The sequence below is a fragment of the Clytia hemisphaerica genome, unplaced genomic scaffold (assembly GCF_902728285.1).
Source record: "Clytia hemisphaerica strain Z4C2 unplaced genomic scaffold, Clytia hemisphaerica genome assembly, whole genome shotgun sequence".
Taxonomy (NCBI): domain Eukaryota; kingdom Metazoa; phylum Cnidaria; class Hydrozoa; order Leptothecata; family Clytiidae; genus Clytia; species Clytia hemisphaerica.
The window spans coordinates 3,763,863-3,783,496 of NW_027103286.1; the positions used below are offsets into that span (position 1 = coordinate 3,763,863).

General features: G+C 35.6%; 2 protein-coding genes across 2 annotated transcripts; both read right to left on the reverse strand.

The window, feature by feature from the left end:
* Positions 1-396: 396 nt before the first annotated feature.
* Positions 397-13,173, reverse strand: LOC136807902 (GTP-binding protein 1-like). The gene is made up of 11 exons (XM_067064524.1): positions 13,084-13,173; positions 8,028-8,242; positions 6,664-6,772; positions 5,815-5,995; positions 5,151-5,359; positions 4,672-4,848; positions 3,517-3,718; positions 2,717-2,861; positions 2,005-2,187; positions 1,552-1,687; positions 397-1,298 (listed from the first exon to the last, which is right to left on the reverse strand). The coding sequence occupies exons 2-11, from the start codon at positions 8,130-8,132 to the stop codon at positions 958-960; spliced, it is 1,788 nt and encodes a 595-aa protein (XP_066920625.1). The 5' UTR covers positions 8,133-8,242; positions 13,084-13,173; the 3' UTR covers positions 397-957.
* A 1,265-nt stretch (positions 13,174-14,438) lies between these two features.
* Positions 14,439-17,740, reverse strand: LOC136807912 (leucine-rich repeat protein SHOC-2-like). Its single transcript, XM_067064535.1, has 3 exons — positions 16,332-17,740; positions 15,815-16,015; positions 14,439-15,419 (listed from the first exon to the last, which is right to left on the reverse strand). Exons 1-3 carry the CDS (start codon positions 17,719-17,721, stop codon positions 14,974-14,976), a joined length of 2,037 nt encoding a protein of 678 aa, XP_066920636.1. The 5' UTR covers positions 17,722-17,740; the 3' UTR covers positions 14,439-14,973.
* Between the last annotated feature and the right edge of the window lie 1,894 nt (positions 17,741-19,634).

Sequence of the window (19,634 nt, forward strand, 5' to 3'; positions counted from 1 at the left end):
GTACGGCACCAAAAACCGAGATCTTTCATTCCCTTTTCTTGATAATAGCGCTTCGCAACGCATACGTCATAATAATTACTTTTCACTTTTTTTGACATTTGTACGAGTTGCAATCCCACAATTCAACACGGCTCAATTAAAGATACGTGCAAGCTGTTATATATCTTTCGTCAAACGATGTAATTAACGTGCAATAGAGATTAGCGCAAAAGTTGATGGGATTTGAACTCGTACAAATACATCGAGAGTAATGATTATGTCAAAAATAAAATATATTTTTAGATACGGCACGGTGCGCTATTAAAAAAAAATCCTGCCTTTTCGGGAATTTTCAGTAAATGGTAACAAAAAGGCCTTGTTCTTTGATGGGAAAATTGATTTTTTCACTACTAAGAGTGTAGTTTCAGTTTTTAGTAGTCTTTTTGTTTCATAAAACAACAAAAATCACAAAAATACCTTAATTAAAAATACCACAAGTTATTATGATATAAAATATCTACATAATAAAACACAAGATAATCAAAAACAAATTTTCATATTCAACCTTTTTGTGTAGGGGTTAACTTTTAGTTGTAATTAGCTCTGAATAAAAGGTACTGACCTTCGAACAATACAGATAAACAATCATAGAAAGTTCTAGATCCGGCAAATGTGACCCCAGAGCTATATTTTTAGGAACGACCTAAAAAACCGTACCTAGATCACTTGTTAAAAATTCGATTTTCAATGCCTTTAAGTGAGTTTTAAGATGACATATCAAGTCATGAATATCAAAAATCAACACCTAGTAAGTAAATAAAACACCTACAAGCCACACTTATGACTATGAGCAAGAAAATACCTAAAAAATAATCTACTCTTCACAAAAAAAAAAATATAAAAGCTTAGCAAATATAATATAAAATATTTTAAAAAGATACTAAAAAGGAGCAAGAGTGTAAAATAAAATCAGAACAGCTATTTCGCAGACGCCGTAGCTGCAGCTGCGGCTGCTTGTGGCGGCTTATTCTGCGCCGGAGTTTTACGATTACCGCCCTTTCCACGCTGGTGCATGAGAGCTTTGAATTGTTTATTTTGGCGTGTATTATGGGTGCTACGCCCTGCAACTTCCTCGTGTAATTTTGTTATAGTGCCTACCGCTTTGGTCCGCCCTTCTCTGAATATCATCTTTGTTCCGATAGTTATGTACTCCGCAGATTTCATGAACCGGAAACGGCATGAGGCTTTGTCACCTGTCCGCAGATGTTCCTTATCCATTCGGACGATGGTCGCTGTCTGGCGTAAGCTTCCACAATGAACTGTATCAAAAGGAGGAGAATAAAATTCGAGAAACAGGAAAGATGTATATACTAGAAGTGAACGTTACCCCATCTCTATGAATCAAAAACCTTAGCTTTTATCCTTATACATTATACATTTTGAACTATTTTTTGGTTTCTATCCGAATTCTACTTCAAACTTCTGAGCTAAAAAATCATGTTGCTCAAGTATAGTAAATGAGTATCCATAAATGGATTATCTGAAGTGGATAAAGTAATGAATGTCTCGTACCCATAGCTTGATATTTCGCACTGATGGTGGTTGGATGATGTAGTACTAACACGTCCGCATCGAATTCCCACGTGGCACGTGGTTCAAGATCTTGGCCCGCTAGTACCATTCCTTTTCGAATGTCTTGTCGTTTGATCTGAAAATGATGAAAAACAAAAACAGTAAAAAGTGTCATTCTTTACAAGCTATTTCAAAACAGCAAGTTAGGTAAAGTTACAAAATGAACTGAAATTCAAGTGGACGTCAGAGTACGGGGGCAATTTGATCAGAAAATGTAATAATTTCGAACTACTCGGTGCAATGCTATATACCTACTAGTGTGTTACAAAAATATCTTCGCGTAAGATGCTCAACTATAAGGACTCAAAGCATGGTTCGATAAAACTTAATATATAACTCTCAAAACGTAGACCGATTCAAGAATTCTGGATACGTGTTCAGAATAAAAAATACCTTTTTCATTGAAAACGAAGCTGTTTGCCCTGCTCGAACTTCTTTGACCGGTAAACGTTTTCGATGTATACTTTTGATCGGTACAGGTTGAAAAGCTCCCGTGCTGTCCGGGCCCAATAGCAAGATGTCGTTTAAACGGATGACGCCTTGCATGGTGGTCCCTGAGACGACCGTACCTACACCCTGTGGCGAGAAGAAAGAAGAGATTTTTTGAAGGATTCTTAAGACCACTATACTGACAAAAGAATATATGGTCTATACTATACAGTCATTTGTATAACCGGCCAAAATATTTGTAGACGATGATGTATGTACCAGATGTATTGTTTAAAGAGAAACAGTTTTTGCAAGCAGTAAGAAGTTAGATATTGACTTTCGGACCGAGTATCGGAATACCAAATACCATCTAGCGTTAAACTTTGAGCAGTGATTAGTAATGTCTAAGTTATTTTGATGCTTGGATACACGTTTTTTCATAAGAACAAACTATATAAGAACATAAGACTTCGCTGGCCAAAATATTAAGAACAAGTTAAGAACAATTAAAGGCTTTGTGGACTCTAAAAACGCGATTTCTTAGGAAAATGGGTAAAAAGATAATAAGTGTTAATAAGAACATGTTAAGAACATTTTCAAGCTTAAAACTCAAAAGAATAAGAACATCCAAAGGCTTCATTAATTTAGGATAATCTTATAAAAAACGTGTACTTACCGATACAGAGTATGTGTCATCGATTTGAAACAGAGGCGGTTTGGACGAAACGTATTGACCACGTACGCTCAACAGGTTGAGAAAACCTTTCAACAAATCCAAGTTTTCTCCGGTCACGTTGGAGATTTGAAAGATCGGACATATCCTAAGAAAGTGGCAAATACATAGGCGTAGCGAGATACTCTGCAAAATTTATGGATGAGAGCGGTTTTTACGACATTGTAATTATTGTCTTTGTTTTATCAAAAGATAATGAATATGTCATAAACGTCTGCACTCCCTCATAAATTTTGCAGGGTATCTCGCTTCGCCTATGAAATATATCACACAATTATGAAAACTCAAAGCATATCTATTCTGTTTCCTTGATCAACAATCTCTGTCAGATTTAAAGTCTTTATCAGTATTTGCAACTTAGCAATCCACGCCACTACCCTAAAGAATCTAAACGATTTAGCGAGTGGTAATTTTTACATTACTGTCAAAGTCAGCCAATAGGGTAAACTCCTTTCTTTATAAGAGTAACTTTATAAGAGCAATGAGTTTCATAATCATCAAAAATTTAGAACAATTTAAGAGCAATGTCGAGCCTATAATTTCTGGATTTGAAGTAATTTAAGGGTCAAGGTAGCAAAAGACTGTATATAAAGCCTAAAATAATTTTGCCCAATATCTAAGAACAGACTAAGAACAAAATGACGAACAAATAATAAACAACAGCCGCGCCTCAATAAAAAAATTACTGGTTTTTATAAAAAAGAAATGTAGATGAAGAATTTGTGATATACAACACCACCCACCTTTCAGAAGAGAAATTAGTAGCTGAAACGATGACGTCATCTTTATTGGAAACGATGACAGGGATTTTACGACAACCAGGAGATTTGAGGATACGACATAACAATTTCATGGTTTCTTGTAGAACATTAGGAGGACACATATCAATTTTTGTTACAGCAACAAAAACAGGAACGTTGAGTGCCAGTGCCAATCCCAAATGCTCTATAAAAAAGGTGTCAAAGACATTGTTTACCAAAAAGAATTAAAGTCAAAACGACCAGAAACAACGCCGATTTGAGGTCAACAACGCCACCATAATCCCACATTTTTAAACTGTAGGTAAACACAGGGACGAGTAATGTTTGGTATTGGTGGGTTATTGTTATGGGATGAATTTAAATTTTCCATCACCTGTTAGAATATCATTCTTTAATGAAACATTACTTTTGGCTCATGGCTCGCCCCCCCCCCACTTATTTGGGGGGGGGGGGTGTAAATCTAAAATCGGCCTAAAAGTGGGTGGGAGCTGTCTCTTTTTTTAAACTCAGGGGGGGGGGGCTAAAAAAGTGGGGGGACCTGAAGGGCTGTACAAAAGTTCTGGGGGCTAATTGCAATAATTAAGAACTCGTAGAAATATTTTTTTGTTTGGTTTTAATGTTCTGTTGTGAAATATTTTACAGTTTTATTTTTATCTGCGTGCGAGAGGGGGTGGTAAACGACATTCCATTTTTGCGAAGCGATTCGAATGTTTTGCTTTGTTGAATTGCCGAATTATTTTTCTTTGATGGGACCTGCTGAACCTTGAAAGTACTTTTTGTAGGGACCTGAACCTTTAGATTTCAACTGGGACCTGAACCTTACTGAAAAGTGGGGGGACCTAAAACTTAGGGGGGACCTAAATTTGTCGGGGGGGACCTAGAACCCCATTCGGAGCCATGATATTAGATGGCAATATTTTTCGGGAAATACCATGTCGCGCAAAACGGTTCTGCTCTGCTCCAAAACAAAAACAAGCCGATCTATTGGTTAAAACATCGATGAATTCCAAGAATAAACTAAAAGAATTGTTCAATTTCGTTTGGGAAAGAACGGAACCGTCATTATGCAAACATCCTCATGGAACATTCAAGAAATTGAATTATCTAATGTATCAGAAAAATGTCTGTTTTGAATACCTTTAGTCATACCAACAATCCCAGCATTGGAACCGACCATCAACATTGCAAAATCAGGGGCGTGTCCAGTCATACCAAATACAGTTGTCTTCAAGTATTTTTCGTGACCAGCCAAATCAATGAACGTGACCACTTTGGAAGATTCTTTGCAAATCTGTGTCCAATCTAACGCACCACCTGTGTGGAATCAAAGAAAAAAATCATTATATTTCCAGTTTTCTTCCCCGTTTGTTTTCTCTATTTGACACTGTTTGACATGAGAATTTATTTCATACTGAAAGACTACAATTTATGACTCATCTGAATCAGAGAGTATGGAAATATAAAAATATTATAATTAATGGACAATAAAAGATCAGAAAAGGTATCTAAAAACGCTGCATTGACATATAGTCTTAATGTTAGCAGGCCTTCGATGTGATTTATGAAAATGCATTCTATTACTATAATTATATTGAGCAAGGATTGTGTCTCCTTACTGTGCTTATCTGGTTTATTTACAATGTCTCCTTTCGAATCGAATCCAAGAATATCATTTCCAACGCTGCTTGTCCGGCCTGTTTCCGCTTCGTGTTTGTGCCGGAACAATTTCAAACGAGCCGTTCCCCTACCATCGTCTAATGAGCCGTGTGTCAAAACACCCAACAGTGTACTTTTTCCTGCATCAACGTTTCCTACAACTGCAACTCTGAAGTGAAAAAAAATATAAGCAAGATATTTGAATGAAAAATACTACTTAGAACAGGGATACTTCAGACTGTCAGACATCATACAAAATATCAAAGAAATTTTGCATGGAAATTCTCTATAAATCTTTTCAAGAGGGTTAAAACCTTCGCCACAGCATAGATTCTTAACATAATTTAAAATTTATGTTACCTATCATCTCTGCCCCCAGTTCTATTACACAACACTCAGCCCTCCCCTAGCAAGCTAGCCCCAAGTACTTTTTGAAAAATTCCGCCCTCAATCAAGCAAAAATGGTTTAGCCCCCCCCCCCTAAGCTCAGGGGGGTGCATTCTAGGATCGTAAGGCGAATGCCCTACCAACTGAGCTACCCAGCCACTAATGGGACAGCTAAATAGTAAAATAAGTCCATTACAGGTTTACGAACGAAAAATTAAATTCAAGTTCATAATTTACCTAACTTCAGAGAAATCTTCTTCCACCAAATTTCCTCGTATTAGAAATTCAGCCGTTTTGCGTGTTTCAATGTCTTTTTCGCGTAACATATTGATTTGGCAATTCAGTTGTTCAGCAATACTTTGTAGTGTGGCGATCGAAGCCTTGAAATCTTCATCGTTCAAGCCAGACTCTCCTTTTTCTATGAAAGAAATAATACAGTAATAATACAATAATGAACGGTTAGTGAGGGCTGCACTGAGAAATATTGCCCGAGGTCAAGTAACGACCGAGCTTGGGAGGTTGTTGCATTGACCGAGGGCTATATTTTCAGTACAGCCCGAAAAAACCGGTCATTATTGTATTTGTTAATCATTTCCTTCAGCTTCGATTGATTTTTAGCGATATATCTAGGGAAAATAGTGCAATAAAGCGAAAAAAACAAGTGAAAAGAGATCAAAAATTCTTATAATTTCTGACGTCAGAAATAAAAAATGAGAGAAATGATGTCAACCCATTGTTCATTTTCCTTTGAAAAAGTGACATCACAATGAATTTTCCTAACGACGGGCAACTCTGGACAATGTAGGCCCGTCGTCATGCGAAAAGAACCAATTGCATTGCGCAAAAAGTCGTGTAGCCCTCTTCGAAAAAGTAACCGGTTAACAAGACCTCATACTAAAAAACACAAAAGCCTAAAAGTCAAGTTGTTTAATAAATACTCTTTTCCAAAAATTATGATTTTTCTATTATTAACCCATAAAAAGTCGAAAGAAATAATACCATAATAATTGAAGCGAATTCTGTCAAAAGCGACAGGCCCTCGATTTGATATAAAAAAGTACTAAAAAGTAAACTGCTGGTTTTTACCATCAACACCGATTTCATAGATTGTTTCCCCTTGACCTTCTTCAATCAAATCTTGAACTTTCTTGACAAGACATGTGTATTCTGATGCATTAGGACTTACCAAAGCAAACTAAAATGTTAAGATAAAATAAGATAATTCTTTAAAATAGTCGAACGTGGGCAACGCACTGGGCTCAACTTCAGTAGCTTAAAGATATTCCTAGGCTCAATTGTAACAAAACAAATAAAAAAAACTCGGCCTAGGGCCCCAAAATCAAAATTTCTGTAAAATGAAAAAAAAAGAAATGCCAGATATTCAAAACAACCCATGGAACCTGTGTGCCAAGTTTAAGCCGAGTTTCTTTTGAAAATCTTCCTAAAACCACTGTTAACTCAAACATGTTGTGTTATATAAATGGAATATCACTGGAGAACTACATTAATAATATTTAGTTACACGGTCTTCTCAAGGTGGGATACAGGATATACAGGGTCAGTAAAAACCGTATTGGTGGCGAGGCTTGCCTAGTCTTGCTCAATCCATATCCGCCGAAGAAAAGTAAAAATCAAAATAACTTAAAGATTTTCTGCATCCTATTGACACAAACATTCTCAATCGCTACAATTTATGTATTTTCCCCTTGTTTTATTTTTTCTGTCTTTTCAAAACAAAACATTCGAATTTTGAGCAAAACATTTGAAAGCGCATTCGTCAATATGCAATTTTCTCAATCGAATGCGAGGAAGACAGATACGGTTTATATCCCACCTCCACGTGAGATGGAATGGAATGATGGAATCGCTAGAACCTTACTGATGCAGGATAAAGGATTTTATTTTATATATTTCATAATAATATTATTTATTTCAAGTGAAATAAAAGTTAAAGGGAATCAGGAATTTTCAAGTTTTTTGTACGGTCTTTGCCTCAATTCATCAACTGTCGTGTCCCTGATAAACTGAGGAATTAGAAAAAAAGGAAGTCGAGTGTAAAAGTCTCAAAACCTTAAAATTTTGTGGGATTTGGTATGAATTTGGAAAAAAATTTCAGTGAACTACTGATAAAAGCAGTGAGGCGGGAACCTTTAAGGTTCATGTATACAAACAAACCATCAGATATCTTATCTAAAACACTAGATAGAGCTAGTCTATCTTTCCCAAGCAAAAACAGGTTAAGCCATCTTTGCTGAAAGTAGACTGCAGTAGAAACCATGGTTTTCACTGTCAGTTTTTTTGACACTGTAATAACTTCAATATTTCAAGGATCACGCAAGCTAAATTGTGGCGCCACTTCATTCAAGATGGATTATTTTGCTTCATCTAGGGGCGAAGTAGCCAATAATTAGTGTTTTAAATATAAGATATCTGTGAACCAAACCACCTACCTTTGAATTTATGTTGATCTGGTCATGACCACTATCTCCGTTTTCAAAGTCGTCTTCATCTCCATCCGGAGCAAATAGGTTGACATCAACTTCTTCTTCATTCATTATGTTGCAGTCTTTAGTTTAGGTTCAGTTTCTTTAAGGAATACAGTTTCTCCAATTTCTTCTTGAATTTTCTTGTTATCACGTTTCTTGCCTTCTTTTTGTTGGTTAGGCTAAAAGAAATATGTATGAAAATCATCTATATTTGAAATATAAAACATGATTTGGACTCTTTCAATACCTCATAACATTTATGCTGAAATGAAAACTACATGATCAATAATTTCGTTTCGTTTGACCCAGGGGAAGGTAACTTTCATACATAATCCTCTTAGGTTTTGCCTACACAGAAAAATTCAAGATTTAATTTCAAGATGTTAAGATTATTTCTGGTAGCAAAACTATTTAAAAACTGAATCTGATTTCCTGAAAACAGATTTTATAGTTTATGATGTATATTTATCAATGTGAATATTTTTAAATTACGCTACATTTTCATTAGTTAACTTTAGCCTGGATAATTTGAAATATATTTTCATTTTAACAGTTTAAAAACAAGGATGACTACTCTGTTTGTTTAACAATCCTGAAAAATGAATAAGGTTATGTTCAAAAAATAAATGCTATGTAATATCCAAACAAATTTTCAAATTTAGAATCTATGATGATGATGATGATGATTTGTCTCTTGAGTCGTTTCTATCGTCTTGCCTCCTATTCAGGCCTCTTTGTTCTAGCCTTTCTTTTTTCCAATGGGATTTTGACTAATTATGTTCTTGTGTCTTATATTTTTCTATTGTTTACTATTCAACACATTTTATTGATTAATTGTTTTATCCTCTAGTGAACATTTTCTAATTTTAATTGTTTTAATTAGCAAGATTTTTACATAAAACTCATCGACAAGTTTGTAAGAGAACTTTTACCTGAATGATGTACTAGTTTTGAGTACGAAATATTGTAATTTAAAAAAACTCACTTTGTTGTTTTTCATGTAATGAAAAGTCAAAATGAACATTTTCCGACTTTCTTTTATATTATATTATTTGAAATTGTCACCTGGATCTGGATTATGAATTGAACATTTGGTATTTTTTATCCCGTATAAATTTTTCACTTTAAATTGTTTGTTGGCGCTGTAGTGGTTGTTTGTGTATTGACATAAACAAAGAATTTTTGTATTTTTCACCGTATTTCTAGTCTATTAGGCTAAAAAGGCAACAAAATATGGGGAAATGGAGAATCTCAAATTAGTTTGAGACAAGTCTATTTTCACCATTTTTTTAAATTAAGAAATCACAGTAAAATTCATAAAGTGAAACTTGAAACCCCTTTGAATTCTCAAAGTTAACTTCAAGAATCATGTAGTAGTTAGAATATATTTTCATCTGACGAATCATTATAAAATATGGAATACACTTATGGATTAGCATATTTCTTGAGAAGCACCATGTAAGATTGGTACAAACCAACTAAAAGTGAAGTTAACTGTCACCCTTATTTGTGGGAGAGATTGGAAATCAAGCCAGAAATCTACGTAATTATAAAAGGACTGAAGTAGTCCTTTTTTTCAATGAATGGCACCCAATTGGTATTAATTTTAAAGAAAACATCTTCTCATTCATCCTGATTCATCATCAACTCTATATTTGAATCTGATTTTAAAAGCTTTATTCACTTATTCACTTTAACCCTTTTTCCCTAGAGTGGCTGCTGTTCTTTTAAGTGTACATCTATGTCAGGGAAGAATTTTTAAAACAATTTGAAACTTATTGACAATAAAATTTTATTAGGAGTGCAAAATTTTGGCGTCCTAGACATTGTCTAGATTGACTTTTATAGTGTAAGATGGTACACAAAACTCAACTAAATTTGCTTAAAAACTTGTGACAGGTATGGCGAGACCAATTTGATTAGTTGTTTTATGGGCCCGACCTACCCTGAAATCTCAAAAATTGAAATAAAAATAAAATAGATTTTGGTAGTACATTTTTGTTTTGATTGCTTAACAGATTGAAAAATTTGCTAAATTTTGAAATTTTGGTAGTTTTTTCAAGGTTCTGAGAATTTTATGTTCAATTTTTTATTTCATCCATGAATTTGAGTTTTTGTGTCTTTTTATTTTCTATTTTATGTTTCTATTCATTATTTGTAAATTAAGAATAATAATGAAAACAATAATTCAAAACTCAAATTGTGATATATATTATCACTCTCAATAGTACAACCTTATTTATTAATGATTTTAAATTATTATAAAATTTGAAATATTGTCAAATTATTTTGGAGCAAATCTTGATGATTAAATTATTTTGGTTTTAAATTGTTACATTAGAATACAGAGCAGTATTTTCAAGTCCAAGATCTCAGCATTTAAAAACAAAAATGAGGTGACATCGCTGCAACAAAGTCCATGACAAATGAATTTTCAATGTTGATGTTTTTCAGTTGTTTTTAGCTTTAATATATATATCAACTAATATCAAACTAACTTCAACTTAGCTACCGTCAATTGCTCTAACTTGGGACGATCTGGTAGAAACATGGGACTGTTGATATCTGGCCTGTATTTTCACTTACTGTTTTAAATCTCTTTGACAACAAATTTGTTTTGATAACTCCACCAAGTTTATCAATCATACTTTCTGTCACAACATGTCACGATAACTTGCACTGATCATATGGGCCCTATTTAACTTTTTTGTTTTCATTCAAAATGATTGGACATCAATTGGAGAATTGGAGAACGCTGCCGCCTAATCGCCTATCGCCAGATGGGATTAACAAATAACGAGTGTGTAACTTGCCGCGCGAGTGACGTCAAATGTCCATCATTTTACCACTAATTTGGTCTTCTTCTTTCCAGACATTCGGGTGTCAAAGATTTAAAAGCCTTTCGGTGCGAAAGAGAAATTGTGTATTTTTTAATACGCCATGTTCATTAACTTAAACCAAATAACTTTGGAGGTTTGGTGAAATTGTGGCCAAATTGCCATCCCATATTTTGTCAGATAGTCCCACGTTAGTTGAGAGGCGACGACGTCCATATTCAAAGTCGCCACGTGTAATGGGAAATGACCGTTACTTTCAAAACATAACCACCCACCTCCTTAACGGTCTTCATGATTTGACCAAAATTTTACCAAAGCTTTCATTCCCGCTAAAATCAAAACAAACGGCCCGCTACAAAGGTTGCCATTTTCGGAGGTTTACAACGGCAGAATTTCATCACAATTTTTAAATGGCCTTTGCTTTTAAAACTCCCAAGGCAAGAATGTTATACTCTGAAACCACCCCTAAATTGCTCAGGGAAAGGATTTTGGATAGCATACTAAAGGAAAAAGCGAAGATAGAAGTGAGCGCTACGATAAGCGGTCTTTAATTTTTTCTTGGAATTTTTAGTGGAATTTCATTTTGGTCATCAATGCCACAACTAACTCTCAATATTTTGATATACCTACCCACTAACGGTGTCTTTTCCTGTTAGACATTACGCGTGGCGACTTTGAATATGGATGTTGCCCCTAAGGCGATGGGAATTTGATGTTATGTTTACCGTCGACCGCCCGCATGCTCTTGAGCCGCCGCTCAAAAAAGTTCATGAATTACTTCTTAAAAAAACTCATTATTTTCTTCTGTTTCCTGTGCCAAGCTATCCAAAACACTCAAAGTGAATCAAAAATAACATCTTCACTAACAAAATGTGCGCCTCAAGTAAAAAACATGGTTCCAATCACGTCCGCGAATGGGGCAGGCATTTTTTTAAGCAGTGGGCGGCATCAAGGGCGTTTTAGAAATTTGCGTTTTAGACGCATCTCAAACGCGTTTGAATTTTCGCGCATGTCATTTTGATTCCGAAAGTGAAAGCAGCTCGATTTTACGGTGGAATTCAACTTCGTTGGAGATTGGAAGCACCAGGACCAGGTAGGAATAATGAATAATGAATAATGAAATTTTGCCGCATCAAATATTTTTTGAAACGCGACGGTAAACAGAACATCAAATTCCCATCGCCTAATGATGTCACCTGTGTTGTTTGTTGTAACCAGGGGATGTCAATCGATCGATCGAACGCCAATCAAATTCTAATCGAAACCTAAAAACATGTGAAATTCGATTGGTTTTGATTGAGTTTGACGTATTTCAATTAACGTTCGATCAACTTAGATTTTACTTTAAAAAGTTTAAATTTTGCGGGGCTAAATTCGAAAAGTATATGCAATCGAAGCTAATCGAAACTAATTGAACGTCAATCAAACACCAATCGAACGGTAATCGAATCCAATCAAAAAAAAGATGTGAAAATCGATTGGCGTTCAATCAATTCGGCTAATCGAAAATCAATTATTCGATTGGCTTCGATTAAGTTCGATTGTTTTTGATTCGGTATTAAATCAAATTTTTCGATTGACATCCCCTGGTTGTAATGACTTGTAATGTTAGTTAAAAACAGTTAAAACCTAGCATAACAATATTTTTGGAAATCCAGTATTAAAAACGAATGAAAACCTTTGGAGCGTTCGATCCTCCGCCAAAGAAGCTAGTAATTTGTATTCTTTATTACTCTTAGGTTCCAAATAAACGGGCCCCCCCGCTTGTTAATTTTTCGAAAATTTTCCAACCCCCCCGGACCTTATTAGGACCCCCCCCGTTTATTAATCTCTAAGAATATTTTCAGCTGTCAAAGAGAAGGCCCCTTATTTTGCTCTAAATAGCCTGATTTTAGCCTATTTTTACCTTATTTTTGGGTTTCAGAAGTACAATTTCCAACCCCCCCGGCAATTAGGTCCCCCCCGTTTATTAAAATCTAGAAAATTTTCCAACCCCCCCGTTTATTCGAACCCCCCCGTTTATTTGGAACCTAAGAGTAAACCAGCCAGCTGGGGTGCAAACAAGTGTCAAGCCTTTTTTAGAACTCACCACTAAGAATTTAGCTTCAAAACGTTTATAAATACTGCTTCACATATCAAAGATTCTGATGAAATTGAATGACACAAACGAACAGAAAGCTTACCTTTGATGGTGCAATTCAAAACTATAGTTTTGGTTTCAATTGATTTTCATCAGCCAGCTGTGTGCGAGTGCTGAATTTTGCACATTTTACATATTTTTGTCTCGATGACGACAAGCGGGAACTTTCAAACCCGAATAACAAAGTATGGGCAAACGAGACTCTCACAACATTGAGGTTAGGATTTATATCTTTTAGCCCTTTGAGGATTTGTCAAATCAAACTTGATAAAAATCCACCCGCCTTTACTCTTCTCTTTCAGATATTATGGAACCCTTTCATCCATCTCTATCTTTATGCTTCTCTTAACTCGTCTACACATGTACATAAAGTCACTAAAAAGCGAACAATTCAAGAGGCAAGCTCGGAAAAATGAAGCTAAGACCGGGGCGGACAAAGCAAAGACTGAGGGCGGGCAACCTCGCTCCCAGAGCGAGGGCCTGATTCTCACTTTTTTATAATTTTGATGGTCGTTTCGAATCCTATGACAAGCAAATCGTCATGGGGACGAGATAGACTGATTGACGGGATACGGTATTAGCGTAGGGTACCCTGTGTTTGGTTACAAAACTATCGCCTAACTTTCAAATCAGAGCTTAACTACCCTGTTGTTTTTTTTTTCCGATAGAGAAAAGTGGCAGTGCCAGTGGAATCTTAGTGCGGCGGCGGGGGAGTAGGCTGCTGGCATCCACTAACAGATTCGTGCTCCTTTTATACTACCTGGGGTTTTGTAGAGGTCTGCGATTCAGACTAGGGGGGAGGGTATGGGAATCTTATGCAAAACGATATGGCACTGTGCTTATTTAAAAAAAAAGTTCGATATGTTTGGTTAGGCCTTTTTTGAGATTTTGGCTCTTTTGATTGTTTAAGGGAACTTTTAGCTTGTCTTCGGGGAGGTCTTCGGTGTATAGGGTATTTACTTTGCTGACTTTGTGCTCCAAATTTTCCACCTAGCGCTATTTTTCTGATATATACTTTTAAGGCCTCGCGGGTTACCTAAATTTCTATAAAGACAAAAGTGATAGAAAGCTTTAAGCGAAAAGGTGAAATCGCCACAAATCTTTGTTGCTATTGTTTTTGAAAATCTGCGAAGCTTCTGATTTTTTAAGCGTTGATATTCTACTTGAATGTCACTTGACCTAGATATGATTTCATATCTAGCTACGGCACACTTTTCAGCCAAAGTACAGGAGGAGTAGAAAAAATAGAAATGATAAGCAAAGGTCTTTTTCCAGAATATACAGAGACGAGACAGTCGATCACCATCATCAAAACTGGTGTGCAAACAATCATGTAAGAGAATGGGCAAAATGTTACTTTAAGAAAAAGGGAATAGACGATTCGTTGAATTTTTTTTGAAACTATGGTAAAACTTCATCTTCATTAAAACTCAAAATGATCAAAATGATAAAATATGTAAAATAAAAACAATTTCTATATCTATCAGCTTTTTGCAACTCTTTAAAATTGGAAAGCAATGAAATTCTAGAGCGCAATAAGCTGTCTTCCTTTTGCTGGGATTTATACGTAGGACATTAACTTAAAACAGTTAAAAATATAAGTATTGGGCAAATTCAAAACAAAAGCCAAAATATTGCAGTGAAATAAACCACTAGAAGACAAAGGCATTATGTATTTTGATTTAGAACTCAGACCATGTTTTTATTACAAGAAGAGGCTTCTTCATTCTTACAGAGCGCGTTGCACAGGCGAAATAGTAAAAAAACTAACCGTCACCCGGCGTCGCACCCGCCGAGGAGTACGCATCATAAGCCCTTTGGAGAGTAAAGGGGAAACTATAGACTGATTTAATCCTAAAGAACGAAAAATTGCCACTTAAGAAAGATTAAAACTCAAAAAATCGCAAATTTTATTAACTCTTATGATTAAGAGCTAGTCAGCATCATCAAATTGCCCTTCAACAATAAACACATTCGTATCACCCGAATTAAACGACGTTTTAACGTTCTCTCGATTCTTCTTCACATGAACAAACGATTCGTAAAAACCTGTTGAACTGAAGCATTGTTTAGCTGGTGGATACTGGTTCACAAATTTTTGAAAATCAGTCAGTGGAGTCTCCTTGTTAGATATTTGACGTTCATCACAAGTCAATAAGATCGATTTATATTCAGTGTTAATTTTAATTTCCTCGTCCCAGTCTTCTTCGTTGGGGTCAAACGCGGTCGAAAAGCTACCATTTTGTTTAGTAATTATTATTTGTTCGTTGCTAGGGGTGATTATCAAGTTTTCACTGTCGTCATCGAAACGAGGCTCGCTTTCTTCGGTTATGGTGACGCTGTTTGCTTTTGATCCGGTAGGTCTTCTTCTTTCGTTAGCTGGAAAATAATGTACGTAGGTAATCATAGTGTCATAGCAGACACTTATAATTCATGATATGCACCATTGCAATGTCTTCCGTTCCACCCAATAGCTGATTGGTTGAAAATGACGTATTGACTGCTTTTACGTCACTTCCAACCAATGAGCAATTGGTTCCGTGACGTAATGTCAGAAGACATTGCAGTGGTGCATATCATGAATACCATAACCCACCCTATCACCATATTGTACCTGATATGGTGCTGAGTAAACAGGGCCGGAGAGAATATGCTATCAAATAAACACTCAAGGAGTACTTCTACAAAACACTCGACAAAGGGTCTATACACTGAATCAGTAATGCTCCAGTTATAAGAAAGACGAATCAAGAAAAAATATATTGTCTCCTTACGATTAGTATGTGATCTCCAGAACGACATCCCACGATGCATGGCGGTGCGCAATGCTTGGTAATTCCATTCTTCTTCTACAATAGTGTCTTCTTCCCCTTCATCTTTATACTCGATGACTTCAGTGTTGTCCATCTGTACTTGTCTGGTACGTCCACGCCAGTTGTTCTTTAGTTTCGGATCACGTTCTGGATAGTTAATACCTAAAACATCCAGAATTATAGCATAGCTATAAGCAATAACAGAGAAAGTGGCATTTTTTCATCTTTCAAAACAGAACTTTATTACAAGTAAAAAGAAAGCTCCGTGGAAAGAGATCGGTGGGGACAAAAGTCCAATAACCAAGCTCATATTGTATTGGTTCATATTTTATTTTTTTTAGAACTTCGCGGTGAACGCCAACTTCTTGCCCAAACTATTTCATCTTTCTACGCAAAGGGTAAGTTCCCGACAGAATTAGTTCCGCGAAAATTATTTCCCTAAGAAGCCTGAACCAAAAGAGAACCGTCGATAGATTACCTGGTGTGATTTTTGGAACATCAGCTAAAGACATGTTGAAATTGTTGCGATCCAAATCCAATCTGGTCAATTTCTTCAGTTGGAAAATCACCTCTGGTAATGCTTCAAGTTCATTGCTAAACAAATCCAAAGCCTGTAAACCTTTGATGGTACCTAATGAATCAGGAACAGCTTTCAACACATTATTATCAAGCCTCAGTTCGATTAATTTCTGAAAATTTCCAATCTCCTCGGGCAATTCCTCCAATTGGTTTTTCGACAGTTGTAAAAACTCCAGATTTCTCAATTCACAAAATGTACTCGGTAGATGGCGTATCATATTTTGACCAAGATCTAACCAAGTTAATGATTCTAATTCACCAAAACGCTCTGGTAAACAATTCAGCTGATTTTCATTGATATTTGCTTTATTTAAATGTTTCAGTTCACAAAAAGAATCTGGTAGTTTTACCATCCAATTCCCATTTTGAAAATGGCTTCTCTCCAATTCCGGTATAGTGCTCCCGAAATGTACTTGCTCCAATTTCGATAATAATCCAAATTTTTCTGATATAGAGCTCATATAATTAGCACCAGCTTCTAAGATTCTCAGATTCGGAGCATTAGAGCAAAATTCGTCATCAAAAGGTTCAAGAGTAACTGAGTTATCTGACAGATACATTTCTTCAATTTTGGGTAAATCACAAAACCAGAAAGGGAAATATTTAAAAGTGTTATTTTCAGCCATGAACTTGACAAGCCGTTTAGACGAAGCAAATCTTTCTGGTAATTCTTTTAACAAGTTATTAGACAAATCGAGAATCTCTACAGCTTCCAAATCAGAAATACTTTCAGGGAGGGTCAAAAGTTGGTTATGATTTAAATTCAAGATTCTCAGCTTTTTGGCACATCCAATGTCTTCTGACAGAACTTCCAGTTTATTATTCGTAGCTTCAAATATCTCCAGGTGTTCAAGGTTCTGAAAACTAAAATTGATCACAGCCAAATCATTTTCATCAATATATAGTTCTCTTAAGGACTTCAATTTTCCCAAACTTTCTGGTAATGTTTTCAATCTATTACCAATCATTGATAGTTTCTCCAGTGCTTGAAGTTCACCTAATGTGTCTGGCAAAGAGATCAACGAGTTTTCATCTAAATTGAGTTCTTTCAAACACACAAGTTGCTGTATGCCTGGCAGAGTTGATAAATTATTACCACTAATACTGAATTTTACCAAATTGATAAATCGGTTTGTCTCTTCTGGGAGTTCATCAAAATCATTGTAGTCCAAACATAGTTCTTTTATCTTTTCTTCCAATTCCTTTGTGAGCAACTCATCAGGCAAAGATTGAAGGTCTTGAGATGAAAAATCGAAGGAACAATCTCCACATTCTTTTCCATTTTCCATTTTTAGTTCTACTTTTATTTTAGCTGTAAATAATCAGAAAAGAATAATACTTTAAAAACCTGTAAAACACCCATTCTTAGAGTCAAAACCTCAAACTAACCAAACCAAACTAAGTATAATTATAGCATTGGTAAAGAAGTATTCTAAACTTGCGGATGAAGTCTAAATGAAGGCCAAAAGACTATCCAATTGCTTACAATGCAATTGTCAGAAAAACATTTCCAAAAGCGTTACACATGCATGAGGTCACAATCGAAAGTTTCGGTTTTTTTACCATGAATTTGTCGAAATCTATGGGCTATAGTCTGAAAGGACTGGATTACGATTTGGGGCCGTTATAATTAAAAGGACAGGTATATTAAGAACGCCGTATTGTTATAAAATCTCAATATAAGACTGCAGCGCTCTTAAAAAATCAAAGTACAAGGTTTTTTCCTCTATCGTTATTATATCTGAAGTACTATCATTAGTGTGCATTATTTAAAATGAGCTCCATAATTCCACTGTTTTTCAAATTCAAGCGTCGCCAATCATTCTTTTAGTAACAAAAGCTATGAAACATTGAAAAGGACATATCTCTGTTAAACTAAATGCAGTCCAGTCCCAAATTGTTCAGGATTGAAATTCGAATCCGAAATATCCTTAAACTCCTTATAATTAGCGTGTTAGATCCGCCCCACAATTCCAAGTTGTTGTTGTTTTTTTCAACTTCAAGCGGCCAATCCTTCTTTAAAGACAAAAGATTAAATGTAATTCACTTTATAATAATTGCAATTCAGACCCTAAATATGTCTTTTAAACTAACTGCAGTTCAGTCCCAAAAAATATATCTTATATACTAATTGATGCGGTTCAATCCCAAAAAAATATCGCTTATATACTAATAGACGATATCGGCTTTCCGAATTTTCTTGAATGATTATCCATGATGCATTGCGCAAAAGATTTACGGAAAGTCGATATCGCCCGTGAACTTTTTTGTGCAATGCGTTATGGGTAATCATTTGGGGAGAATTCGGAAAGCCGATATCGTTTATTGCAGTTCAATCCCAAAAAACCGTCGTTATTTTAGGATTCATTCCTGATAGACTTCTTTACTTTCCAGATCAGATTTTAATCCTTTTTCAATTCAATTACGCCAACAAAACGTTTATTAAAGTAGCTATATTTTGAGCTACATTCCCAAAATTTATAGAAACTAGAGACTGGAGGTTGTTTGAAAAGTTATTCATTAAATTTTTTATTTATTTTCATTTCCAGGGGGGATGGTTACAAGAGCCACTGTAAGATGTGTGGTAGAAATTGGCAAGCTATGATATACAAAGTGAAAATATGAGAACCATATACTTTGTACTAAAGAACTACTCAAGACAAAAAGAAATTGGTTATGGCAAGAAAAAGAATCCAAATATCCCCTGTAACATGGAATGATGGATAGGAAAGAAATGAAAAAAAACTTTATAATATATAAAGCTCCCAACCCTACCAGTGCTCCTATTCTATTGTGGTTGAGTTACAGGAGGCTCTGGAGCCCATTCTCGCAACTATAGATGCTTTTGAGTAAGCATCCCGTCCGCACTTTGAACTGACTACCCAATTCCCCTAACATGGCATGGGTTGACCGGGACGAAGGTTTGTTCACTTGCACTTGTGAACTGTCGTGAGTGGGAATCGAACCTTGGTTGCCTGTACAGGAATTAAGGTTCATGTCCACTATACCACAACGCCTGTAATACTACTGTCCTACAAAGATCCCTTCAGAATCCAATAGTCACTGGTTAGGAGTGCCCCTAAGAGAACCTTTGGTACTTTAGTGTGACTTTCCAGTTAGTTCCAGCCCTGACCCTAATTTGGTAATAACCTAGTATATACCCCTGAAACAGGAAATCAAAGATTAATGCTGCGAAAATGCT